Here is a 26,749-nt window from a genome sequence, read left to right on the forward strand (position 1 = left end):
TCTACAAAAGCTTAGGCTCCCTATTTATACACAATAGGTCGTGGTCATACAAGCTTAAATTCCTATTCTATTCCTAACTAGGATTTACCCCGTGGTACACTACGGGTCAATTTTTTTTTATAATTTAAATTAGTATAACAAAATAATTGTTTTAATGATACATTGTTTATATATGTGAATTAAATTTCAGTATAGATGTTACAATGTTATATTTTTTTTTGGTCGAATTTGAAAAAATATGTGAATTAAACTGAAAATGGTATTATATGCCATCTCAGATTTATACATTGAAAATAAATATCACTTATTTGAATAAAAATACAAATACATTTATATTTGAAAATAAATTAATACTTGTAAGTCTTAATACAATTCATTAGTGAATATAAGTTAGTTTACTTTGAAATAAATATAGCTTTTCTATTGGTAATATATCTATAAGAATGTAATATTCTTAAACTATAATAATAAATTATATTAATTTTTTTGAAGAGTAAAACACATTTTTAAATTTTTACAAACACAAAATATAACAATTTGGTTACAACATAACTGAAAGAAATATTAACAATTTAATCAAATATAATTATATAAACCCTAGTGTTATAAAGAAAAAAAAGATAAAAACAAATGATTATAAATATAACTAATCGATTGCAGACTCTTTGCTTGAGGTAAACAAATGATTAAAGAATTCACATAACGATTGACCAAATCTTTTTTTACTGTTGCATGGATCTTAGCATCTTAAGATCTTGATAAATAAGAAACAACAAAATATTAGAAACAAAACAATAGTATCTATAATCGTAACACTCATAATAGGTGATATTAACCTTGTAATCAAAGAAAATCAATTCTAGCTTTGCTTATGATTTATGTAGTGGAGTGTGGTGCTTAAAGGTTGTGTGAATGACATCTATTTATAATGTTGACATAATGGTAAGGTTTGGTCACCGTTAGTTGATACACGCTTGATGACCAAGTTTAAAAGATATTGACATATCTTTAATTTTAAATTTTTAGAATGGTTGGTTAGGTATATTCTAGTATTATGCTCGTATTAGGGAATTTGTTTATTCGATTAATAATCTGGGAGAGTCATTAGCGGATAATTAGGGTCGATTTTTTTGGCTTATATATAGTTTTGTTATAATCGGAATATTACCATAACTTCAGTCTACAATCAATATTGTTTCCAATTTCGACTGACATAATCAGTAAGGATCCGATTGTGATTTTGGGTTGTACATTATAATTTTGAACCGACCCATTAAAACATGTTTACGAAAATAACCTTGATGATTTTGATTAAGAGTGTTTAAAATAAGGATATTTGTGGAAATCGATTTTTTAAAAAGAGTTGCACAAAAATGTATTTCAAAAATGTTAAGATAGATAGGAATTGCCAAATCTCTTTGCAAATTTCCTTTTCTTTTATGGAATAGGAAAGTCTTTTTCATGTTTCTTTTTTACTGAAAAGCATCTTGTTGAAAAACTCAGTTAAGAATAACATCAACAAATACTGTTTTAATTCTATTATTAACTAGCCTTTAACACGGTACTAAGTTTGTTGTAGTTTCTTAACTTGCGTGGCTTGTTTCTTGCCGTAAGTTCACTTAAAGTACTTGGTCTACTGTGTTTAAGATGAGAACTGTGCTGTTTGGTTCCTTCCTCTTTGTTGACTTTTAGTTGGATAAATTGGGCCATGTCTTGCTGAAGATAGTGAATGAAAAGGTCGGAGCATAAATTACCGAGAGATGGTTGGACTGAGAACAAGCAAGTTTGGGCGCAGACATGGATGAGTTATTGAATATATTGTTACTTGAATTAAACCCCTAAAAGATAGCACAATTTGCGTTGTTTTCATCTTCTTTACCATTAGGAAAAATGGGAATTGAATGTCTAGATCCAGTGACAGGTTACAGAAGTTGGGCAGCTTAACAGTCTCTGCGTTTTTATGTCTTGAGTACTTTAGAATTTAATTACTACGCCAACTTAAAAAGTGTTTTACATAGTTTTTGTATGAAAGGTTTGAAACAGTATGAGGAAAAAGACTTGGAGCATTCATGTACGTACTTCTTGTTTACTGATTTCCCATGCGTGTGACTTCTTGTTCTTTTCGGTAGAGCGATCATACTGATGCAAAAGACTTGGAGCATTGATGTGGGAATTTAAGAAACTATATTATTTCTGGTCCAAAAACTGATGATGTAAAAAAGCAAATGGTTATCAGTTGACTTTAAAGCTTTGGCCCCTCTTCTTGGCTCATTGATTCTTAGTTTCTCACATTTTATATTGGGTGGTTCAGCTACGTGGATGGATGTGATTTTGGCAAGTGGCATCATCATCATCATCATCTATGAAGGTTAATTATCGAGCACTGTTTGGACCATAAAAGTTTGACGAGTATAAGCTGGCAATATGAAATCAGCAAGACATTTATAAAAGTGTCCCCATTGTCCTTTATATCTTTTGCAGCCAATATGATTTTTTTTTTTTTTTTTACAATTTCTTTTAGTTTTTATTGGTACAATTCGTTGAGCCTTGTGATTTTGTCTTATGGTTTGAGTCGATGAAGATACTTTCTTCTCTCCCTTCAAGCTTGGAGCCCACCTCAATAAATCCTCCTTTGCTGCCATGGCACACACTAGGATACTCTTTCTTTGTTTGGTCTAGTAAAATCTCTTTAATGTCACCGTCACCGCCATTAAATCGTCTACCTTTCTTGGCAGCAAAATTTACCTTTGTCGACAACATTTGATAACCTGTAAACTATCCAAACCATGTATGCATGGTACTAAAGAAAATGCATAATAGTTAGTAAGAAACAAGGTAAAAATTTTACGGTCGCCGAGAAATGTAGTTGCAAGTATTCATATATGATAATTTCCCAGCCTTTATGATATGCTACAGCTCAAATGGTAAACCATAACTTTTTACCTCATCAAGTAACTATTTTGATGGTTAAGTTTCAGTACACTTTTCATCATTCATTGTCTATCTTAGTTTTTCTTTGTGAAAAGAATAGATTTTCTGATGAATTGACACCAACAACAGTGGAGCAGCCAGTGTGACTTTCATTAAATGATGGAGGAATCACACAAGGAAAGGTTTTTCACCTCCTTTCTTCTTGCTCCCCACCACATTAGTGCTTCCTCTCTCCATTTACAAGGTTAGAAACTCAAAGTTACAATGGTTGAAATTCCGTTTTTACCACGGTCATAGTTTTCTGATCTAAATCTAAAGAGAAAATGACACTTAGGGTTGTAAATGTGTTTGGCATAAATCTTGTGTTGCTTCCACAGGGAGAATTTTACCATTTACAGAACAAGTCTAAGCTAATGACATCATAGATAGACAATCAATTAATTACTTGCAACTACTTTGCATTTCCCTTTTTCTTTTTTTCTAAAATTGGGATTTATAAATCATAAAGATTGTTTGCTCTTAAGTTTCTCCAAATATCATCAATCCTCTGTGTCTGATTTACTTTTTCCCATTATAGTGCCAGCTTCCACTTCTCTTCACCGTCATTTAACAGCATTTACTATTGTGGAGTTTTTGTAAAAGCTAACAAAAATGTGGAAAAAAAAAACTCAAAAAGAAATCAATAAACACGTTTTCATAAAGTAGTATAACAGTATAACTTATTAGGGTAACTAGTTATACAGTGAGTAAGAGAGAGTAACAATACAAACTTAGTAGCTTTCAAGAAACCAGACCTTATATAGGATAACCTGTAATAAGAAACCTTGAGCATCTTTTTGACCCTAGTTTAAGATACAAGTACTGAGATTTACTGATTTAGTGAACATGTAGAGAGATCAGAGAGTGTCAGATAGCGAACTTTGATGCGAGAAAAATGTGGAAAATATAACAAGATTGGTTTAAATGTGAAAACTGTTCAAGGACCACAGAGTTTGTTTAAGGCTAATGAGAAGAAATGAAAAAAAACATTCTTGTCTATGACGTTATCCTAAGTTGCAAGTTTATCAAAGTGAGTGCTATTGATAGATGTTGACCTTGAAATTTACTCCAGGTTCTGAAATTCACTGTTTTACCTTGTGTTAAGAGGGTACAATTCCAAGAGTAAAGATGGCCACTTTTTGGGTGCTCTGTAGAGTCTTTAAAAGGAAATCAAGGTGTTGGAACCACAAAGGTAATAATGTCTCTCGACCCCATCTAATTGAATGCCAATCCATGTCAGAGACCGGGAAAAGGGGCGCTTACAGGACCTAAACAGAGACATCCTCTGTTGTGTTTCTCCATCTATATATCAGAGTGACGCCAAGAGAGCAGCCTTTGTGATTATAGTGATCACTATAATGATAGCTATTCCATACATTATACACAGTGGAGGATCAGACTGAAGCTTCTTCTCCCTTCAGTAAATTAGTCTAATTTGTGTTGCGGATATAATGGGTAGATCACCGTGTTGTGATAAGGCCGGGCTGAAGAAAGGGCCTTGGACACCAGAAGAGGATCAGAAACTTTTGGCTTATATTGAAGAACATGGCCATGGAAGCTGGCGTTCTTTGCCCGAGAAAGCCGGTAAGTAACCACACATTTTTCTGCTCTTTTACTCTTCCACAAACCGTACATATATGTTCTTCTTGTCATCTATCTCTATTCTAAACCTTTCTTCAAACTCCTTATAGGTCTGCAAAGGTGCGGAAAGAGTTGCAGACTCAGATGGACTAACTACCTAAGACCTGACATTAAGAGAGGCAAATTCACTGTACAAGAAGAACAAACCATCATCCAACTCCATGCTCTCCTCGGAAACAGGTGAACTATTTATTATCAGTCAAAGTCTCTGAAAGTATCACTCCAAACAGTTCAATCTTTGGTGATTGCTTTAAAGCCAAGGCTGATCTTTTAATCTCATAGGTGGTCAGCGATTGCAACTCACTTACCGAAAAGGACAGACAACGAGATCAAGAACTACTGGAACACACACCTGAAGAAACGTCTGCTTAAAATGGGGATCGATCCAGTGACTCACAAGCACAAAAACGAGACCCTTTCGTCTTCCACAGGTCAATCCAAGAACGCAGCCACGCTTAGCCATATGGCTCAATGGGAGAGTGCTAGGCTCGAAGCTGAAGCAAGACTAGCTAGAGAATCAAAGCTTCTCCATTACCAAAACAATAACCTTAACAAATCAGCTCCTCAACAACACTGCTTCACTCACAAAACATCAACAATTTGGTCAACAAAACCAAACGAAGGTAAGAGGAGTAAAAAACTAAACTTTGAATCTTTTATAACTAAAGAACTAAACTTTGAATGGTTTTGGTAATGTATTAATGGAAACTTTGATAGGAACAGGAGATCAACAGCTTGAATCTCCGACATCGACGGTGACATTCTCAGAGAATCTTCCTCTGATGATCATGCCTTTAGGAATTCCAACGGACAACAGAAATAGAAACAATAATAACAACAATGAATCATCTGAGATTCCGGCGAGGATTGAATTCGCCGTCTCTTCCTCAACCTCCTCCGATGTAAGTCTGGTGGTTAAAGAACACGAACACGACTGGATTAGGCAAATCAACTGTCCTTGTCCTACGGAAGGAATAGGAGAAGGATTCACGAGCCTTCTCCTCGGTGATCCAATCAATCGGAGTCTACCCACCGGAAAAAACGAGGCTCCTCCGTCCTCCTCCGTTGCCGGAGCCGGCGAGAGTGAGTTTAACTACTATGAAGATAACAAGAACTACTGGAATAGCATTCTCAACTTGGTTGATTCTTCACCGTCCGATTCTCAAGCCATGTTCTGATCTTAATAAGGGTCTTACAGTCATTTCTCCATAAACATTTTTAATTCTCTCAGATTGTTTTTTTTTTTAATTGTCGATAGCTTTCCAAATACTTTTATTTTCGTTATATTATTATTACATTACATATATGGGATGAAATTTCATGAAAATGACCTTTGACAAACAAAATTTGTACACCTTGTTTTTCTTTGCTTTTCTTTTGTTGTTGCAATAATGCATGTAACAAATCCAGTTTTCAATTTATAGATTTTGCTTTTATGTTGGGGGTATATCATCTATATACAATTTTAAGAAAAAATATTTAATAACAACTATTAAATATTTAATTGTTTGTATTAATGTTATTGTCATTATGTTCAAATTGAACTATGTTTTTGGTATCCATTAATTTAGTTAGTGCATGTTGTTAATTCCAACTTCGAGATGGTATGCCTATACACATACACAAGGATGGATGTTAATAGGGAAGACGACGCGGTAAATATATATAACAATAACACGTTGACATGTTAGTAAAAAAAATTATTAAATGTTTGGTAGTTTCATGTCATTTTCATTGTAATTATCAATATATGATCCATATTAACAAAACATATGCCACATTCTATCTAAAAAAGTTACATGCATCAGCTTGGTTTTTTTTCCTTCTTTTTTTTTCCTGAAATTAATTGATTTTCAATCTTAGTTTTTTAATATCTATGTTATTCAATCACCATTCCTATTATTAAATGACATAAATTTTAAAATACAACAAAAAATGGAATAAAAAGTAAATGATGGGCCTGAAGTATTTTACTAGTATAATGGGTAAAAAAGGCCCATAAAAGCCCAGTGAATACTTAACCTAAAGGATAAGTAGATCAAAATTCAAAAGTCTCTCTTTTTTTTTCTGGTCTGTATAATAAACCCTAAGGGTTTCTTTCCCTCTCTGATTATGGCCGGATCTCTAGGTCTTATGACGGAGTCTTTGAAGGCGTCTGGTCGGAGCTCCGAGAATCTCAGCCTTCCTATCCTTCAGGGTCAAATCAAGCGTGACCCAGAGGGTTACGGAACGGAGGTCCAATTGATTTACAAACAGTTCAATGCCTCCGTCGATCTCTTTCAGCAACAGGCGGCTCTTACTTTCTCCTCCGTCGGCTCCGAAACTTCCGTTGCCAAGAAACTCGGCGACCGAGCCATGTTTCTGGCTCATGTCACTCCGTTTTACCCGAAGCATCTAGCCGCATTTCCAGCACAATTGACTGATCTACTCCGTACCTCATGCCTTGCAATGCCGTCGGGGCTTAGGAACCATGTTGCGCAAGCTCTGATTCTTCTCATGAATCGAAAGGTATGTTTTTTAACATGTGATTGATACTAATATGAGCTGCTTGTAATCGAAAGGTATGTTTTTTTTGTTGATATGATTCTTCAACTGTTTTCTTGGTGTGTTAAAAAAGAGTCTTGTCATGGAGGATCTGCTGGCTCTGTTTCTGGATATTCAGACTCTTGGTGATAAAAACTTGCGAAAGATTGCTTTCTCTCACATTGTTCAAACCATTCGTAAGATGAGTATCACTGATCCAAGGCACAATTCACTTCAGAAGATTGTGATCTCTACGTTGGAGGTTAATTCTAATCTCATTTTCCTTCTCATGGGATGATTTTGTGTTACTGAGTTTATAAAGTAGATAATATCATTTTGATTTTTTCTAGCAAGAAGATGAAGCCAAGGCTAAACGAGCACTTGTCACCCTTTGTGAGCTTCACAAGAGAAAGGTCTGGTTTGGTGATAAACATGACAGAGTAGCAATTGCTATTTGTGAAGCGTGCTTTCATACTTCACCTAGGTAATATAATATTTCTCTTTCTTTATTTTTCCTAACTGTGAAATATTTTGATATGATGATAATACTAACTTCTCTTTTTATAACATGTTCAGGATCATGATATCTTCCCTTCGGTTTCTTCTTGACTACGACAACATTGACGATGAGGATGATAGTGATGCTTCAAGTGGCGATGAAGAGGAGTCAAAGCAATCATCTCAGGTTATGATTAACAGAGACGCTGTTTACATGGTAAACAACATTATACATGAATTTTATTACAGAGTTTGAATTATGAAACGCTTACTAGTTGTTGATAGGAATTTTCACTTCCGATGTTTAGGCTAACAACAAAGGTACATCTTCTAGCAAAAAGAAAAAGCAAGCAAAACTGCAGCGCGCGATGCGAAGTATTAAAAAAAAGCAGCGTGCGTCGTCTGAGAACACCCCTTCAACTTATTCACCTCTTAATCATCTAAATGATGCACAGGTTCATTAATTTCCTAGCTTTTTGTAGTGTGTCATATGCAGGGAAAGTAATTACGGTAGTGTATAATTGAATGTTTTCCTTCTTTTACAGAATTTTGCCGAGAGGTTGCTTTCCCGGCTTCAGACTGGCAAGAACATTGGGAAAACTAGTGAACGGGTTGAGGTAACTATTATTTAAGTCGCTTCATCCATTCTATAGAAACATATGAGCTAACTAACTTTCTATTTGGTTTCCTCCATGTTGCAGACCAGGTTGATGATGATAAAAGTTATTGCACGAACAATTGGTCGTCACAAGTTGCATTTATTAAGCTTTTATACTTATCTTCAAAACTATGCTAAGGTAAGTAAGATTTGCTAACTGACTTTTTTAAAAATTCTCTGTTGAAATTTGATTAAAATAGCTAGGTATGCTCTTAAATGCAGCAAGATAGAAAGGACACTACACATATACTTGCAGCAGCGGTTCAGGCTTGCCATGATGTGGTATAGTAACATTTCCACTTTAAAGCATTATCTATTTTCTCATTCTTCAATCCTCGCAATAATTTTGTCTCGGGCAGGTACCTTCGGGTGCCGTGGAGCCACTGTTCAAGCAAATAGTAAATGAGTTTTTACACAACGGTTCACTTCCTGAGGTGTGATTTCAAGCTTTCTCACATCAAGGGACTTAACTAGAAAGCTTTGTCTATCATTTACTATATTCTTCTTCTTTTTAATTCATTGTTTTCATTTATGTAACCAGGCTATTGCTGTCGGACTCAATGTGGTACGAGAAATGTGCCTTAGGATTCACGAGGTAACTAGTTCTTAACTCTGGTTTAATATTCTCATTTATATAAATGTAGTTATACAACACCAATCCTTTTTTTTCTGAATTGTCTTTTTTGTTTCAGTTGATGACAGAAGAGTTGCTGCAAGATCTTGCTCGGTATAAAAAGGACCACGCCCATAATAAAGCCATCTCAGCAGCATCTCGTTCCCTCATAGCATTGTTCAGAGAGGTAGCAGAAGAAGCATTTGATCTGTTAATCGATGTATTGTGGTTAGCCAAATTTAACAGCATTTTGTAATTTCAGATCAACCCTTCGCTTCTAGTGAAAAAAGATCGTGGCCGTCCTGGAGGTCCCATTGCCAGACCTAAACAATATGGAGAAGTTACTGTCTTCAGCGATATTCCCAATGTTGAGTTATTGCAAGAAAGTGATAATGATCAAGACGATGATGACGTGTCGTTGCCTAGCAGTGATGATATGGAACAGGAACTGATACCTGATGAATGTGGAACTGAGGACGAGGCTGAAGAAGAAGATTCTAATGATGGTGACGATATGAATAACACTGAAGATGATAGTAGTGATGTTGATCCTTTGGTCAGTTGTGATGAAGAGGAAGAGGAGAATGACATTGATGCAGCCGAGACTGATTCGGAAAGCGAAGAAGATGAAGGAGAAGCTTCTGATTCTTCCGTGGAGGGTAGTGGAAACAAAGAGAAAGCAAAGGGGAAGAAACGGAAGATAGAAGATTTTGATGCGAGTCTTCTCGCTGCTGATACAAGCCTACGAGCACTGAAGAGATGCGCAGAAGCAAAGAGCGAACAGCCATCTTTTGGTGAAAGTGATGGCATACTTTCGAATGAGGACTTCCGAAAAATCAAAGAACTTAAGGTATAAATATACGAAAGAGAGAGAAGCTCTTTTTTCCTCTGTTTTGGTATAAAGAAGTCCAACGTGGTTGATGTTTGGGTGTCACATACAGGCAAAGAAGGATGTGAAAATTGCATTGGCTCGAAAAGGATTCAAAGTTCCGGATTCTGATCAGCTAAGTAAGAAGCTGGTCGATCCAGTCAAACTTGAAGTAAGCTGTTACTATGAGAAGCTGATCCATTTTTGTCACAAAATGTCTCGCACAGATTCGATGTTAACTGAAATTTTTTGATGACTCTTATCCACAGGCTCACATAAGGCATAAACTAACAAAAGAAGAAAGGCTGGAGTTAGTTAAAGCGGGTAGGGAGGACAGAGGGAAATACAAATCCAAGACTGCCATCAAGCAGAAGAAGGTATCTTGTTTGTTGTTTCCGTTGTTAAGCAAGCATATAATATATGTTTGTTTGATATATGATCCAATACTTAATTAATTGTGTGAATTGAAAACGAACGCAGACCGGAGGATCGAGCAATAGACAGAAGGAGCACAAGAAGAATATGCCTCTGGCTGCAATAAGAAGAAAGGCTGGGAAATCAAAGATAGCCAAGAAAAGGAAGAATAGCCTCAGCGGAAGCCAGTTCAGAGGAAGGAAAGCTTGGAAGTGAAGCAAATGACCAAAACTCTTCCTTCTTTTTTTCTTTTCTTTTTGTCTCAAAACGAAACAAACAAGTTTTGCAAATTATTGCTTTGTTCAACTTCGCTGTCTACAACATTTAAATGTTACATAAGTTTTTTTATTTATATTTTATTAATTTTAAACACATTGAGGGAATGGTGACGATATTTCTATAAATTAAATTTTATAAAAAACATGTGATGATTGTTTTTAAAAAAACCGTTATTGATAAAAAAAAAAATTATATATACATTTGATTTTCAACCTTGGTTTATTATATATACAAATTTTGTTATTAAAGGTTTGTTAAAAGTGCATAGGATAAAAAATTACAAAAAAAAAAAAAAAAAAAAAATTGGAGTAAGAAGGATATGGGCCTGAAGTATTACTAGCTATTAATTAAAGGCCCGTATAAAGCCCAGTGAATATTATTTTTTCCCTGAGAAGAAGACACGGAGACAGAGGAGCCGCTGAGGTCTTTTCATATCAATCACTCCTCGCGAATCTGAGATTTCGGAAGATTCGATCGATTTGGGGGTTTTAGGGTTTAATTAAATCTGTGCCTACGAACCTGCTGAATCAATCAATGGCGCCACCTCCAGGACTTTACTCCGGTACCAGCACTCTTGCTCTGGTAATCAATCTCTCTCTCTCTCTCTCCGATCAGTTTCTCGATCTGTATTTTGACTTGTAGGAATTTTGGTTTTTTAAGAGTTCGTCATCGAGTCTTTTGTTTTGTGTATCATCGAATTAGGTTGCTCGTGCTTCGGCTTTCGGGTTGGGTCTCATCTACGGGAACGTGAAGCTCAAGGCTTTGAAGGTACATCTCTCTATCGAATCATATGTGATGTTGCTTCAATTATACTTTCAAGTTTCGATTTTTTTGTCTTGGCTATTAGTAGATTTTATTTATATCATTGCATAGTTAAGCTAATTAGATATCTGAATTACAAGTTTGTTACTTTTCTTCTTTTACTTGGAGTAATCTATTCGCAAGTAACATGATCCTTCTCTGAATCCAATGGTTGCCTGAGTTCAAATCTCATATTACACTGTATGTTCATAGCTTTACATGATGTTTAGTAGACGCTTTTCTCATTTCTGCAATGTTTTTTTTTTGTTGCCTTTCAAAGCATCATTAGTTTGCAATGGTATGTCTGGTTTCCAAACCCAAGAAAAATAGTTATGAAGGTCAAGACTCGGTTACTACCTTAAGAGTATCCCATTGTTTGCTAAGTGATGATGATACCAACAAATGCTTCTTCATGTGCAGATAAAGAAGAACTCACAGATTAAGGCGGAAGCTAAGGCTGCTCATCACTAAACCAACTCTTCTCTCCCTTAACAATAAGAAGATAAAAAAGCAAGTGATTTGTTATCATTTCCAAATGTAGTAGCTGTTTCATCTTATGCTATATATCTCTCCCTCTTTGACGATTTTTTCTCTTTTCGATTTTTCTGTTTTTGACTAAGAAGAGGAAAACCTTTTTGTCTGAGAAAGCAAATCATATACCAACATTTTGGTTTTAAACCCGCTGTCCTTTTTTGTTGCTTTGCTATTCAATAAACACCAATCTTTTTATCATCACAACTATAGATTGATACTATAACCTATCTATTGAAACCAAAGATTGCAATCGAATGTGTTATTTGATAGTTATCGCTGATTGATTTTCTAGCCTGACTTTAAGTAACCTATATTTAGATTTTGTTGATTGATGTAGTAATCCGCAAATAAAGGTGTCAACGTTGGTTAACCTTTGGGTATACAAAAAGTCGCAGTGTTTTTGAAACCGTGGACACAAAAGAAAACTATGGAAGTTAGAATTCATAAACAAATCACTCTATGAGTCTATATGACCATTGAACATTACAATAATAGTGACACAGACGTTAATGGCAGTCATGGGACACGTAGTTATCGGTTAATTTTATTGTTGGTGCTTTCTTCATTGGACGGATGACAACTTAAAAGAATCATCATTTTTGTAACTGTTTTTGTGGTCCATTTGGCTGGCTATGATGATCAAACTGATAGTTGTTTCGATTTAAATTGGGTAGAGAAAATATAATCTTCATTATCAATCAAGAAAATCTAAATTAGACAATTGAGAAATGTTATAGGTCGTAATCATTAATTGAAACCTAGCTCATATCAAAATCTCAATCAAATGAGTTACTCAAAGATTATAGACATTTTCTTTCCTTTAATTTTTGTTTAGGATTTTTTATTTTTTCCAGCCTTATATATGGATAGCCAATTATATTTCTGGCTATAGTTAAAAGATTTAAAGCCGGCGAATTTGTAGGGTCCCAAAATTTTTAGTGAACATAACAAGTTCATAAGATTTAGAGTATTTATTTATATATTTTACAAATCAATAATGATAACCTACCTACACGGTATCTTTTGATTGTTTTCGATGAATCACATATCCTTGTGCGAATTTTATATCAGTTTTTGTTTGTTTGTAAATAAAAATACAACAGAGCTCTGAAAGGAACAAACAGCTGTGAAGTGTTTCAGAAGTCTGATATGCTGATGTGGTGTGACATACTGATGTGGAAAAAGATTATGGAGCGCGATGACAAGATGCGTGAGAAGGAAGGAAGAAGAGATCAAGATATACACGAAAATATTGAGAGTATATTTGATCGAGAGAAATAAGGAATGATATTTTCCTAGGGATAAGGAATATTTTCTTTTAGTTAAGATATACATAGATCTAGGTTAGAGATCGTATGTGCGGGTATAAGTAGACGAGGGTTAGCCACAAAAAGAGCTAGCACTCGTGGGGATTAAGTTGTGAGATTTGTAAACCTTCAAGCATTATCAAAAAGGCTTAGAAGGTGAGTGTGTTTCTACTCTTTTAGATCTGCACAGGGTGTTGTGTTAGATAGATAGGAGAGTGAGCTTAGATTCATATCTTGTAACAAACGAGAGGTTTACAATCAGGTAGTTGGGATGATGCAGGCGTTTGAGATACAGCTGAAGAAGAAAGAAAAAATGAATGAGAAGTATTTTGCCCTTAAAGCAATAGAAGAACAGAAGCTTGCAGAGTCTCAGGAGGTTGTTGATGAGGAAAAAGTGGGCTTGTTGGTTAAGAAGTACTTTCGCAAGATGGAAAGAGGTCAGCGGAAGGGAACCACATCACTCATGAAATCTGATACTGATAAGGAGATCAGGAAGAGTGACAAGCAGGAGTGGCAATGTGCTGAATGTGAAGGATTTAGACATTACAAGTCTGAGTGTCCAAACAACAAACGAAAGAACTCTCTGCAGTGCTATGGGTGTAAGGGTTATGGTCATACTAAGTTTGATTGCCCTGCACGTGAGAGCAAGCAGAAATCTTACATCACTTGGAGCGAAAGTGATTCAGATGAAGAGGACAACAAAGGTGAGATACTAAACAACTTTGTGGCACAGCTGGGTGTCGTTGAGGAAGACGAAGAAGATGAGGTGTTGGAAGAAACCAAAGTTGTAGATGAGAAGGCTGAATCCGACTCAGATGGAGAGGAGGCTGATTTGTCGGTAGAAGATCAGATAGAACTTCTCATCAAGACAGTGTTACAAAAGACCCAAGACAACACCCAATTTACTTCCGAAAAAGATACTTTGCAGCTGCATGTTGCAATGACCACTAAATAACTAAGTGAAGAGAAAGCTAAGACTCAGCGTCTTGAGAAGCAGTTAGAGGAACAGCTGAAGAATATCAGAATGCTGAATAAGGGAACTAGAGATCTGGATACACTACTTAGTACTGGATGATCAAGCAATCTGAAATGGGGCTTGGGTTATCAAGGAACGAACACCGACACCACCACCGACTTTGTCAAAGGGATGGGGTCTCAGCCCAAGCTGAAAGAGAAGGAATTCCCTCCAACGACCAGTCCGTATGGTCAGCATGTTGTGAAACAAAATCCGAGAATCTCAAGAATGAGAATGCAACCTGGGTTGTCAACAAGACAACCATATGTCTCAAATGGGTTTCAGCAGACGGCTCAGAGGCCTGTTCAACTTAATAGAAGATGAGGATGTCGGTACTATGGACATCTAACCCACTATAAGGCCTAGTGTTACCAATTTCAGAATCGTGTGTTAAGCTTGATGCAACATGGTGTGTTTTATCCAGCTATGAGAAGAAACACTCAGGGTTATGTCAGGAAAGATGACCTCTACTGTCAGGTGGCGTTCACAGCCGAAAAAGCAGAGGTTGATCAGGCCAAGTGGTACTTTGACAGTGGATGTTCCAGGCATATGACTGGTGCCCTTGACAATCTATCTCATCTGGAAGATGTTGCTGGAGGGAGAGTTACTTTTGGTGATGGAGGAAAGGAGATAATCCGAGGAAAAGATACAACTAGTGGTGAATCTCAACCACATCTAAAGGATGTTGTCTTGGTCGACGGTTTGAAGCCGAATCTGATAAGTATTAGTCAGCTGTGTGATGAAGGTCTGGCTGTCACATGTACCAAGAAAGGATGCAAGGTTGTTGATCAACAAGGATCTGTGCGACTCAGAGGAAGGTGATCTGGTAATAACTGTTACATCTGGAAATCATCAATGCAGTGTTTCAACATGACCACTGAGTTGGACACAGAGCTGTGGCATTAGAAACTTGGTCACTTGAATATTCGCACAATGATGAGATTGGCTAATCAAGAAGTTGTGCGTGGAATTCCTAAGCTGAAGGGAGAACCTCATTTCATATGTGGTCCTTGCAACAAGGGCAAGCAAGTCAAGGCATCTCATGGGCCAGTGGCGGACATTCAAACTAGTCATGCACTCCAACTGGTACATATGGATCTGATGGGTCCTATACAAGTTCAAAGCATATATGGGCGTCGGTTCATCTTTGTCATGGTTGACGATTTCACTCTCTACACCTGTTGCAATTTCTACGTGAAAAATCGGATGCTCTTGAATGTTTTCGTATTCTTGCCTTGCAGATCAAGAGTGAAAAATGCTCTATCCAAACTATTCGAAGTGATCATGGAGGTGAATTTCAGAATGACAAGTTCGATCAATTCTGTGGGCATCAGAGCATAGAGCGGAACACCTGAGCAGAATGGTGTTGTAGAGCGGAAGAATAGAACGCTGCAAGAAATGGCATGAGCTATGCTGCATGGTAATCAAGTGCCTCATCGTTTCTGGGATGAAGCTGTTAACACTGCTTGCTACATCATCAACCGAGTGTATGTTCGACCAGGGACTAACAAGTCTCCCTATGAACTGTGGAAAGGGAAGTCTCCAACAGTAAGCTACTTTCATGTGTTTGGTTGTCTCTGCTACATTCTGAATGACAAGGATCAGTTGGGTAAGTTTGACTCCAAGAGCGATGAATGGATCTTCCTTGGTTATTCAGGGCATAGCACTGCTTTTCGTGTCGACAACAAATGCACAAGATAGGTTCAAGAAACGGTCAATGTTGTCTTTGATGATACCTCGTTTCAACGAGTTGCTATGGTACCTGTTATCTCCGACAAGGACCTGGTAACTGATGATGAGAAGCATGAGCAAGGACCTGAAAACCATGGTGACTCTGTCAGTCCGGTGTTATCCTCGGATGATCTTACTCCTTCTTCTCAGGTTCATCGGAATCACTCCTCAAGTGATGTTATCAGTGCGATTCAGGGGGGTAGAGTTACCAAAGCCAAACAAATTGACTTTGCTCAACTGGCCGGTAAGAAATAGAAGGCTGTGATTCCTGACACTGTTACTCAGGATTCTGAGATTGTTCAATTCGCCTATTTTGTTTCAACTATGGAGCCAAAGAATCACAAAGAGGCACTTCAAGATGAGTTTTGGGTTGCTGCGATGCAAGATGAGCTGGAACAGTTTGAGCGAAGCAATGTGTGGGAATTACTAAACGATCTGCTAATGTCAATGTAGTGGGAACAAAGTGGATCTTTAAGAATAAGAGTGATGCAAGTGGGTGCACTGTGAGAAACAAAGCAAGACTGGTGGCTCAAGGTTATTCTCAAGTTGAATGAGTTGATTTTGATGAGACCTTTGCACCAATAGCAAGGTTAGAATCAATCAGATTCATGTTCGGTATGTCGTGTGCTCTCAAGTTCACATTACATCAGATGGATGTCAAAAGTGCCTTTCTCAATGGCATATTACATGAAAAAGTGTTTGTAGAGCATCAAAAGGCTTTGAGAATTCTCAACACCCTGAGCATGTATACCGGCTGATGAAAGCGCTATATGGTCTCAAGCAGGCTCTGAGAGCACGGTATGAGAGGTTGACAACGTTTCTTCTGGATCAAGGCTACAGTCGCGGAAGTGTAGACAAAACACTGTTTGTCTTTAACAGTAACAACGCACTGATGTTTGTTCAGATCTATGTAGATGACATCATCTTTGGCTCTACGTGTCAACCTCTGGTAAAAAGGTTTGTGGAAAGCATGTCACAAGAGTTTGAGATGAGTATGGTGGGAGAGCTGAAATACTTTCTGGATTTGCAAGTGGAACAATTTGCTGATGAGATCTTTGTGTCTCAAAGCACCTATGCTAAAGAGTTGGTACAGCGGTTTGGTTTAGGGAAGAGTAAAGAAGCAAAAATTCCAATGGACGTCAATGACAAGCTGTCTAAATATGAAGGAGGCGAGGATGTGGATGAGCGACTATACAGAGGTATGATTGGAAGTCTGCTATATCTGACAGCGAGTCGTCCAGACATTTGCCTATCGGTGGGGATATGCGCACGGTACCAAGCCAAGCCTAAGATGTCACACTAACTAGCAGTTAAGAAGATCATCAAGTACATCAAAGGGACGGTGAACTTTGGAATTTTCTTCACCAAAGATACCAACACCAGTCTAAGCGGATACTGCGATGCTGATTGGGCAGGATCTGTGGATGATCGTGGGAGTACAAGTGGGGGATGCTTCTTCATGGGCAATAACCTGATATCGTGGCACAGCAAGAAGCAGAACAGTGTCTCCCTATCAACTGCTGAGGCTGAATACATTGCCTTGGGAAGCTGTTGTACACAGCTCCTCTGGATGCGTCAAATGTCCTCTGACTACGGAATGGATTTTGATACTCTGTTGATTCATTGTGATAATTTGAGTGCAATAAACATTTCTAAGAATCATGTTCAACATTCTAGAACTAAACACATAGATATTAGACACCACTTTGTCCGTAAACTAGCTGAGCCGAAACTGATCAAGATTGACCATGTGAGCACCGATTTTCAGCTGGATGATTTGTTTACTAAGCCCTTGGACTTTAACAGATTTACAAATCTGAGAAAGTCTATTGGTGTCTATGAACTCTAACCTCTTTCTCTGAGTTGTATTGATCTAAGACAGGAACTGGAGTTAGGACAGATCATAGAAATCCTGAAATATATAGAAGATCAACACTTTGGAAAAATAGCTGTGGGAAATAACTGCCTGTCATGCCGATATGTCCATCATGTTAAACGTTGTCATGATTTAAGGAGGTCAAAGAGCTGTGAAGAGACATGCACAGTTATTCTCAGGATCAATGACCTGCTGAATAATCAGCCTTGATTCAGTGACTAACAAAATCAAGTGATGTCACTGAAGCTCAAAGTAATGAAGCAACTATCAAGAGGCTGAAAGGAATAAAAAAGAAGAAAAAAAAATGATGTGCTCTTCAAATAGATGATCTCCAGCTGCCTTAACATGTTGGGATGGATTGAAGACTGAAGGCATGCCAGTGTGAAAGACTACCCACATGCAACAGTTTTATGATCTTCGACAATTCAAGAGGTTGTGATAGTTCCTAACAAAGGTTCTGAACAAGAGGTTGACACGACTCAAGTATTGGTTAGTATTCTGATTTTTGTTAAAAAAAAAAAAAAAAAAAACAGAACAAAAATATATATATATATATATATATATATATATATATATATATATATATATATAAAGGGGGATTTTGCTCATATGTGTTTAATGTTTGATCTGGGTCCCTTAGGGTTCATCATTAGTGGTTGTGCGTATCTGTGTTTTTGATTCATGAACGTGATTTGATCTTAAAAGGGAATGAATGCAGTTTATTCATGCACTGTTATTAATTGTGATTGAATGAATTGACAGATGAATGTGGTCGAAAAAGGAAATAGATGTTGTGTGCACTGATGTTTTGTTGAGTGTTTTCAGAGTTGAGTTGGTTGATGGGCTGAGGCTTAATAGCCCATTGAGGTTCATGATGGTGTATAAAAGGAGCGGCTAGGGTTTTGAGTTTCTCTCATCCTTGCGATTTCAGATCTCTGTCGATTAAGCTTCTATTATTTCCTCTCCTCTAATTTTTTTTTTCCTCTGTCAATTCGTCTGTTCTCTCTAATTCTTGATCACCATGAAATCTGTGTTTAGCGGTTTCCACTATGACTCCAGCTCAGATGAGGAGCTTCACACCCCTCTGTCAGCCCAACCACCACTGTCACCCTATGTTCCGATTGATCCTACAACCACGATGGTCATCTACGAACCCCGCGATGAAGCAACTTCAGCACCTCCGGTGCCCGAGAAACCCTCTCCCAGGCCGCTATCTGTCGAAGCAGATCACGACACATGCGACTCTTCGTCTTCTCTACCATGAAGGACGAGATCCCGTTTCCCGGTGATTGATCTGACCAGTGATGTTTTTCCGCTACCAAATCAGGGAATTTCATCCCGGCTGCGCAAACGACAATCAGCTGCTGATGCAGATAGCCGTGATACAAAGCGACCGTTTCTTGACAGGGACAAGGGTGTGTCCACCTCTCGCAGTGCTCCATCGAAGGAGTTTGACTCCAAACGATTCATATCCGATGATACTGCTCGAAGGTACGGGTTCTTTTCCTCTAGAACCATTGATGCTGAGTTGTGTTACTCTCTGGGAAGAGATGATCCGGCTAGGGAGTTGCCTGATCAAGCTGGGCTGTTGAAAACAATCACTCAAATCGGCGCTTATGATTCCGATGTCATCTATGAGTTCTGAGCAAATCTTTCAGGAGTGAAGGTTGAAGGGAGCTCGGTTGATGTGTTGGTCCAAGACTTTGTGTATGAGTTCTCCCCAAGTCGCATTAATGCCCTATTCGGACTCCGACAGTTGATGTGCGTGAACAGAGACTGCAAACGGCTGCAATTTTGGAGGAGGATCTAGCTCTCTTTTTGTCTGGTGGCAAGGTGAAGACTTGCAAGCAGCTGGTTTCCACGGCAATCAAGGACCCGATCATCAAGGAGTTAAACAAGATGTGCTGCAGCAACTAGTCTCACACGGTGAATACAAGGTACATCTCTGCAAACATAGCCATGGTGATCTACATGATCATGCATCGCATTCCGTTTGATTTTGGGAGAATGATTTATGATCAGATCATCCAATTAGGTTTGCAAGCTCAGTCCGGTTTCCGTCTCCCGTTTCCCAGTCTCATTTATCAGCTTCTGGAAGCTCAGCGCCCTGTTTCGAACCTTCAGCCGGAAAACACGAAGAAGCCCAAGGGTAAGCTGATACACAGAGTTTTAAACCCTATTTTCCTACTGCAAGTGCACAGCAAAGAAGTAGTACTTAGGGGTCGAATCCCACGAAGACCAAGTTTTACTCTATGGTTCTATTTGTTCAATTTCAAGCTAAGACAATTCAAAGTTGGGTTTGTTTGGTAACAGTAACGCGATTAAAACGGTATAAAAAGGCAATAAGCAAAACACTAGATCAAGGGTAATTCTCGGGAATTTCAGAGATAGCAACTAAACAACTATTCAGGGCATAGATTAAGTACCAGTCTAGAACTCAAACATAAATATAAACTGATCCACTGTCGTGGTATCAATAACTCTATCTGATCGATTCTGTGCGGAAACGCGGAGCACATGCTCGGCGGTCCATAAACCCTAAACTGTCGTTTGAGCCCAGAATCGCAGACAAGCATTAAAGAACAAGAATGATAAGTTCACAAATCACCTACACATCAACTTTCGCAGGTCTAGGATAATTTGCCCACTAATGTCTTTTCTAGCAACCTATTACACTTTTGATGAATAGATAAACCTAGAATCATAGATTGGGTGATCAAATCAACCTAAGCATTAAGTCTAACAATAGTGAAGACAATCGATTATATAAAGCCCTATTTGTGTTTTGTTGCTAACCCATGAAACCCCTTTTGAAACCCCAAATCTAGCAAAGAGAACTACTCAGACATAGAGAAATGAATCATAGCAAAAGATAAAAAATTCAATGACATAAAAATAAAAAGGGTTCAGAGAATGCTTCACAAGGTAGCCGCTCTTCTTCCTCTCACCAAAAACGTCGCTCAAAAACCCAAAAGAAAAAGGTATATCTCTCTCCTAAAACCCTAGGTTAAATAGCATACAAGTAGAGAAAAATAAGGAAAGAATCCAAATTCAAATTTCCCTATTAAAAAAACGATCTCCTCCCTCTTTCTCTCACAAAGGATCGCCTAAAATAAGGGGAATTAGGCAGGGAATCGGCGCCTAGATGCTTGCCACGTGTCGTTATGAAACCGTAGAGTTGGGAGCATGTGCTCGGAAATCGGGAGCATGTGCTCCTGGGTCTAAAATCAGCTTTTCTGCTCCAATTCAACTCCTTTCTGCTCTGATTGCTCCTGCTGTTCCATTCCTTGCTTTTAGCTTCCTAGCCTCTTATTATAACCTGAAAAGGACTCAAACAACTACAAAACTATCAAATAAACGGGGTCAAAGTGAGTCAAAACCGTAACATATCATAAGCAGACTGCTTCATGACCTACGGAGTCTCATCCTAGAGCTGGAACGTCTGCCGAGCGCAAAGCCATCCGGTTGGCCATTCAAATTCTGCAAGACGCCTTGGACGCTGGTAATTTGTCACATCTCTGAATATACTTTTGTGTGTCTATTGATATTTTTGACTAATTTGTGCCAAACAAGCAGGGGGAGATGAGTCTGATTCAGATGATTGAGGGAGAGTTTGAGCTGTGGGGGAGCTGGTGTTCTTATGTTTTCTACTCCTTGTTGTTGTTTTCGTTTATTTTTTCAGACTTATATTTCTTTTGGTTTTGTGCGAGACTTTTTGTCCGATACTTTTTCCTAGTCGCAATGCGGTCGTAATGCTTACCCGTTGTTTGTTTAATCTTCTGATGTTATTGCGATTTATGAGGGACTGTTAGTATAGCTGTACCTGTTGGTTGGCTTGTTGCTGGCTGTTTTTGCTTTGACAGGTTAAATGCATGGATGCTTGTTTGACAAGTTCAGTCAAAAAGGGGAGATTGAAAGTGCAACAGAGCTCTGAAGGGAACAGGCATCTGTGAAGTGTCTCTGAGGTCTGATATGCTGACGTGGCGTGACGTGCTGATGTGGAGAAAGATTGTGGAGCGCGATGACAAGATGCGTGAGAAGGAAGGAAGAAGAGATCAAGATATACACGAAGATATTGAGAGTATATTTGATCGAGAGAAATAAGGAATGATATTTTCCTAGGGATAAGGAATATTTCTTTTTAGTTAAGATATACATAGATCTAGGTTAGAGATCGTATGTGCGGGTATAAGTAGACGAGGGTTAGCCACAAAAAGAGCTAGCACTCGTGGGGATTAAGTTGTGAGATTTGTACACCTTCAAGCATTATCAAAAAGGCTTAGAAGGTGAGTGTGTTTCTACTCTTTAGATCTACACAGGGTGTTGTGTTAGATAGATAGGAGAGTGAGCTTAGATTCATATCTTGTAACAAACGAGAGGTTTATAAGATTGAATAAAAACGTTTGTTTGGCGCGTTTCCAAGCGGGTTTTTAGAATTGTGTGTTCTCTATACCTTTACAGTAAAGTGTTTCATGTTATTTCTCATATATTTTTGTTTAATGATTCAGTCATGAAATAATTCACTGATTTGTCTTCAATAAGTAAACAATAGTACTCCCTCCATTTCAAAATATAGGATGTATTAACTAAGGTACGTATATTAAGAACTTTTTTAGTTTTAACAAGTTGAATCGATCAGAAACAATACTGCATAATATAAAATACTAAATTAATTTAAAAGTTACATAGAAACTTAAAAACGTCTTATATTATAAAATAAAAAACTTTTTTAAAATATCTTATATTTTGAAACGGAGAGAGTATAATAATTTAATAAAGTCATTCGTTAATTCGCAAAATAATAATCAAAACCAACGCCACCTACCCTCAGATCTCAAAACGCACGTTCACACATTTTAAGTGGCATATTAGTAAAATAATAGTAAGAACATTTTTTTAAACTCACATTACCATTTACCCAACAAGTACAAGTAAAGCTGAGGGAGTCATCAGAGGGTTACCAAACTGTTCTGTTTTGTCTGACTGATTGACTTTTTTTTTTCCTCTTTTTCTCCAGCTATCATTCTTTTGAGGTATAACTGCGTTTTCATATGAATTTTAGATTGACTACCCTATAAGTTTCAATCGTGTTTTTTTTTCACATCTTTGTAAATATCTTGTTAATCGCTACACGAACAAGTGGCCACAAATACAAAAGCTTTTGAAGTGTGACTCATGATAGTGTCTTTAAAGACTTATATTGATGGTGTTTGGACCCAGACCACTAACTATCTCTCGTTCAAGTGGACCTTATTTATTATTATAGTTCGGGTCCAATTGTTAAACACAATAAGATTAATACACTTTTTTTTTTTAACTATAGAAGACAAATTTTCAATTACTGTAGGTGCATTTCGATCGTATTTTGGCAAATAGAGGGGGATAAAAGGTTAAAGTGTTTGCAATTGTAACAGAATGTTATCGAATCTAATTGCAAAGATAGATTCTATTTGAAGACTAGCAACAATCTTTTTAAAGAAAAAACAAGTCATAGTCAAAACAAAAACACCAAATTTGGATTAGCCAGATGATTAAGATAGAGAGGTTATATTCCTCAAAAAAAAAAAAAGTACTACTAATAGCTACTACAGTATTTAGATATCGTTCTCCTTTTTAGAAAGTTATTATTAGTAGTTTATTAAGCAAATTTTCAACATAAAAATTGAATGATTTAACAATACAAATGAGTTGGAACTTGAATTTGAAAACTCGAACAAACAAAAACACATTCTCGAATTCCAAAGATTCTTTTAATTTGGAGATAAGTTTTAAAAAATCTGGCAAGAAACGTGTTCTATATTTGTAATGTAGGAAAATTAGAATAAAATATTAGTCAAGCAAACAAAATTAGAAAATAATAATCCTAAAAAGCAAAAAAATAAAATAAAAAACCGTGGTTTAGTTTAGGATAACTGGGTTAAGTTAATCTAAACCCAAAGGAGTGGTTAAACACACAAAACGACAAAAAAGCAATATTTAGCTTGTTAAAAACCCGCCCATTGGAGAAAGAAAGCCCTCCTCACGCTAAACCACACACAGACGACACAACGAGAGAGAGAGAGAGAGAGACTCATCCCAACCGAAACGAAACAAATGGCCGTCTCTTCTTTCCAGTGCCCTTCGATCTTCTCCTCATCCTCCATCTCCGGCTTTCAATGCCGTTCTGATCCAGATCTCGTCGGTTCCCCCGTCGGTGGATCATCTCGCCGCCGTGTCAATGCCGCCGCAGGGATCTCTGCCTCATTCACCGGCGACGGTGGATTATCCTCGAGGATCTTGAGGTTTCCTCCTAATTTCGTCCGTCAGCTGAGCATCAAAGCCCGCAGAAACTGTAGCAACATCGGTGTTGCGCAGATCGTGGCGGCTAAGTGGTCCAACAACCCTTCCTCCGGGTTACCTTCGGCGGCGGCGGCGGCTGCTGCTTCCTCGTCTGCATCTGCGGTTTCTTCCGCCGCTTCTGCAGCCGCAGCCTCGTCCGCCGCCGCCGCCCCCGTGGCCGCCGTTCCTCCCGTCGTGCTCGATGAGGAGGTTTTGGTGGCCGAGGAGGGGCTTGTTAGGGAGAAGATAGGTAGTGTACAGTTGACGGATTCCAAACACTCATTTTTAAGCTCCGATGGGAGCCTTACTGTTCATGCCGGTACGTCGTCTCGTCACCACCGCTAGATCCATTTCTCTTTCCTTTTGTTTTGGGGGGCATTTCTGATTATTATTAGATTTTTGGGGGTTTTATTAAACAGGTGAAAGGTTAGGACGTGGTATAGTCACGGATGCTATCACTACTCCTGTAGTCAACACATCTGCCTACTTCTTCAAGAAAACTGCTGAGCTTCTTGACTTCAAGGTTCGTTGTTGATTGAGTAGTCCCTTGCTTTTCTTTATTTATTCGAATAGAGTAACTCATTAGGTTGAAACAATCTGTATTAGACAGGAATCATTGACTTTTTTTTTATTGTTTTGTGTGTTCAAAAACCATAATTTGTTGTAGGAGAAAAGAAGTGTGAGTTTCGAGTATGGTCGTTATGGTAACCCTACGACTGTGGTACTTGAAGAGAAGATAAGGTTATTATTATATTTTATCTTAATTATTATGTCTTTTATAATAACACTTGCCTTTTCCTGAAGATTATCTTCTTTGATGCTTTTTGGGTTTGTTTGATTAATATAATGTGTAGTGCACTTGAAGGAGCTGAATCGACTTTGGTTATGGCTTCTGGGATGTGTGCAAGCACTGTTATGCTTTTGGCTTTGGTTCCTGCTGGTGGACACATTGTGACTACTACAGATTGCTACCGGAAGACTAGAATCTTCATGGAGAATTTTCTTCCCAAGATGGGGATCACTGTAAGAACCTATTAGCACCAAAGTTTTTAGTTGCAGTCTTCCTTTTGAACTTTCCCAGTTTCTCTGTTTATAACCCACATAGATCCATTTCAAGTTGGATGATTGATATCATGTTTATGTCCAGGTCACTGTGATTGATCCTGCTGATATCGCAGGGCTTGAAGCTGCAGTGAATGAGTTCAAGGTCAGTTCTGTAACATTCTTTTCTTACAGTTGGAAAGAGAATGTCTCTCAAATTAATTCCGGCTTGTTTGGCAGGTTGCTCTGTTCTTCACGGAGTCCCCGACAAACCCATTCCTTAGATGTGTCGACATTGAGCTAGTTTCAGAAATATGTCACAAAAGGGGAACTCTTGTTTGCATTGATGGCACATTTGCGACACCTATGAATCAGAAAGCCCTTGCTCTTGGTGCTGATCTTGTCGTGCACTCTGCTACAAAGTACATTGGAGGACACAATGATGTGAGTATTAAGTGTTTCATGTATCGTAAAACATCAAAAGACCGTTCATTGGCTGTATAGTTATTAACAAAGGTTGTTACACCCTGGCTTAGGTTCTTGGTGGATGCATCTGCGGTCCAATTGAGTTGGTTTCAGAAATCCGCAATCTGCATCATGTGTTGGGAGGCACACTTAACCCGGTAAATTACTTGACCGTCTCATGAATCTCTCTCTTATTACGCCTTTAATTATTTCATGAATTCTCACAAAAAGTTTGTTAACAGAACGCTGCGTACCTACTCATCCGAGGCATGAAGACAATGCATCTTCGTGTACAGCAACAGAACTCGACTGCTTTTAGAATGGCCGAAATTTTAGAGGCACATCCTAAGGTATGCGATATCTCTTGAGTGTGCTTTTTTTGAGTAAATTTACTGAGACAACACTGTAACGATCAATGCATTTTGATTTGCAGGTGAGTCATGTATACTATCCAGGCCTTCCAAGTCATCCCGAACATGAACTCGCCAAGCGACAAATGAGTGGTTTTGGAGGTGTGGTCAGTTTCGAGGTAAAGATCAATCACCAATCTAATCTCTCTCTCTCTCTACTCAAGCAAGTTTCAGCATCTATTTTTAGAGTAAAATGATCCTGAAAACCGTGATTATCTTGATTGAGTAGATTGATGGAGACATTGAAAGGACAATCAAGTTTGTGGATTCTCTCAAGATACCTTACATTGCACCATCTTTCGGTGGCTGCGAAAGCATCGTGGACCAACCTGCCATCATGTCCTACTGGTATGTATAACAAGCTTCTGAGTTGACAAACTCATCAAATCACCGATTTGTAGTTTGACAAATTAATTTGGGCGGTTTGATTAATAGGGATCTGACGCAAGAGGAGAGGATGAAGTATGGAATCAAAGATAACTTGGTTCGTTTCAGCTTTGGAGTTGAAGACTTTGAAGATGTCAAAGCTGACGTCCTTCAAGCTCTCGAAGCCATCTGAAAATGAGATATCACCCCGTCGTTTCTTTGTCTTTGTTTCTCTCTTGCTGTTTCAGTCACCTTAATAATGTCTTTGAACTATTGTTCCGCGACATATACTGTTTCGTTGAAATAATCTCGTATTATGTATTTTTGTTATGTTTGTCATACTGATAACAAATCCCCATATAATACGTCTGTTAAAGAATGAAAAAACGTCAGCCTTTTAGAGGTTAAATTGGCTAAGAGT

At 37.9% G+C, this 26,749-nt stretch overlaps 4 protein-coding genes across 6 annotated transcripts; all 4 read left to right on the forward strand.

Annotated features, from left to right (window-relative positions):
* The first annotated feature begins 3,783 nt into the window (after positions 1–3,783).
* LOC104763751 (transcription factor MYB106) lies at positions 3,784–5,957 on the forward strand. 2 transcript variants are annotated; one of them, XM_010487119.3, is made up of 4 exons: positions 3,784–4,554; positions 4,662–4,791; positions 4,894–5,234; positions 5,329–5,957. In XM_010487119.3, exons 1-4 carry the CDS (start codon positions 4,422–4,424, stop codon positions 5,787–5,789), a joined length of 1,065 nt encoding a protein of 354 aa, XP_010485421.1. In that variant the 5' UTR covers positions 3,784–4,421; the 3' UTR covers positions 5,790–5,957. The 2 variants fall into 2 exon arrangements, with proteins under 2 accessions (XP_010485421.1, XP_087358026.1); XM_087501900.1 differs by having other exon boundaries at positions 5,335–5,957.
* Positions 5,958–6,648: 691 nt separating this feature from the next.
* Positions 6,649–10,559, forward strand: LOC104767285 (uncharacterized). The gene is made up of 15 exons (XM_087503264.1): positions 6,649–7,119; positions 7,229–7,396; positions 7,485–7,618; positions 7,711–7,849; positions 7,941–8,087; positions 8,178–8,249; positions 8,334–8,429; positions 8,513–8,572; positions 8,650–8,724; positions 8,832–8,885; positions 8,983–9,090; positions 9,166–9,753; positions 9,845–9,943; positions 10,041–10,148; positions 10,252–10,559. Exons 1-15 carry the CDS (start codon positions 6,724–6,726, stop codon positions 10,399–10,401), a joined length of 2,394 nt encoding a protein of 797 aa, XP_087359390.1. The 5' UTR covers positions 6,649–6,723; the 3' UTR covers positions 10,402–10,559.
* A 278-nt stretch (positions 10,560–10,837) lies between these two features.
* LOC109130938 (uncharacterized) lies at positions 10,838–11,943 on the forward strand. Its single transcript, XM_019241075.2, has 3 exons — positions 10,838–11,046; positions 11,167–11,232; positions 11,686–11,943. Exons 1-3 carry the CDS (start codon positions 10,999–11,001, stop codon positions 11,734–11,736), a joined length of 165 nt encoding a protein of 54 aa, XP_019096620.1. The 5' UTR covers positions 10,838–10,998; the 3' UTR covers positions 11,737–11,943.
* An 11,453-nt stretch (positions 11,944–23,396) lies between these two features.
* Positions 23,397–26,737, forward strand: LOC104763752 (cystathionine gamma-synthase 1, chloroplastic). 2 transcript variants are annotated; one of them, XM_087501671.1, is made up of 12 exons: positions 23,729–24,114; positions 24,211–24,365; positions 24,466–24,569; positions 24,714–24,787; positions 24,901–25,069; positions 25,194–25,253; positions 25,328–25,531; positions 25,624–25,710; positions 25,795–25,902; positions 25,986–26,081; positions 26,192–26,310; positions 26,398–26,737. In XM_087501671.1, the coding sequence occupies exons 1-12, from the start codon at positions 23,822–23,824 to the stop codon at positions 26,519–26,521; spliced, it is 1,593 nt and encodes a 530-aa protein (XP_087357797.1). In that variant the 5' UTR covers positions 23,729–23,821; the 3' UTR covers positions 26,522–26,737. The 2 variants fall into 2 exon arrangements, with proteins under 2 accessions (XP_010485423.1, XP_087357797.1); XM_010487121.3 differs by having other exon boundaries at positions 23,397–24,365.
* Positions 26,738–26,749: the final 12 nt, after the last annotated feature.

The sequence above is a fragment of the Camelina sativa genome, chromosome 19 (genome assembly GCF_030686135.1).
Source record: "Camelina sativa cultivar CO46 ecotype springtype chromosome 19, ASM3068613v1".
In the NCBI taxonomy this organism is placed as follows: domain Eukaryota; kingdom Viridiplantae; phylum Streptophyta; class Magnoliopsida; order Brassicales; family Brassicaceae; genus Camelina; species Camelina sativa.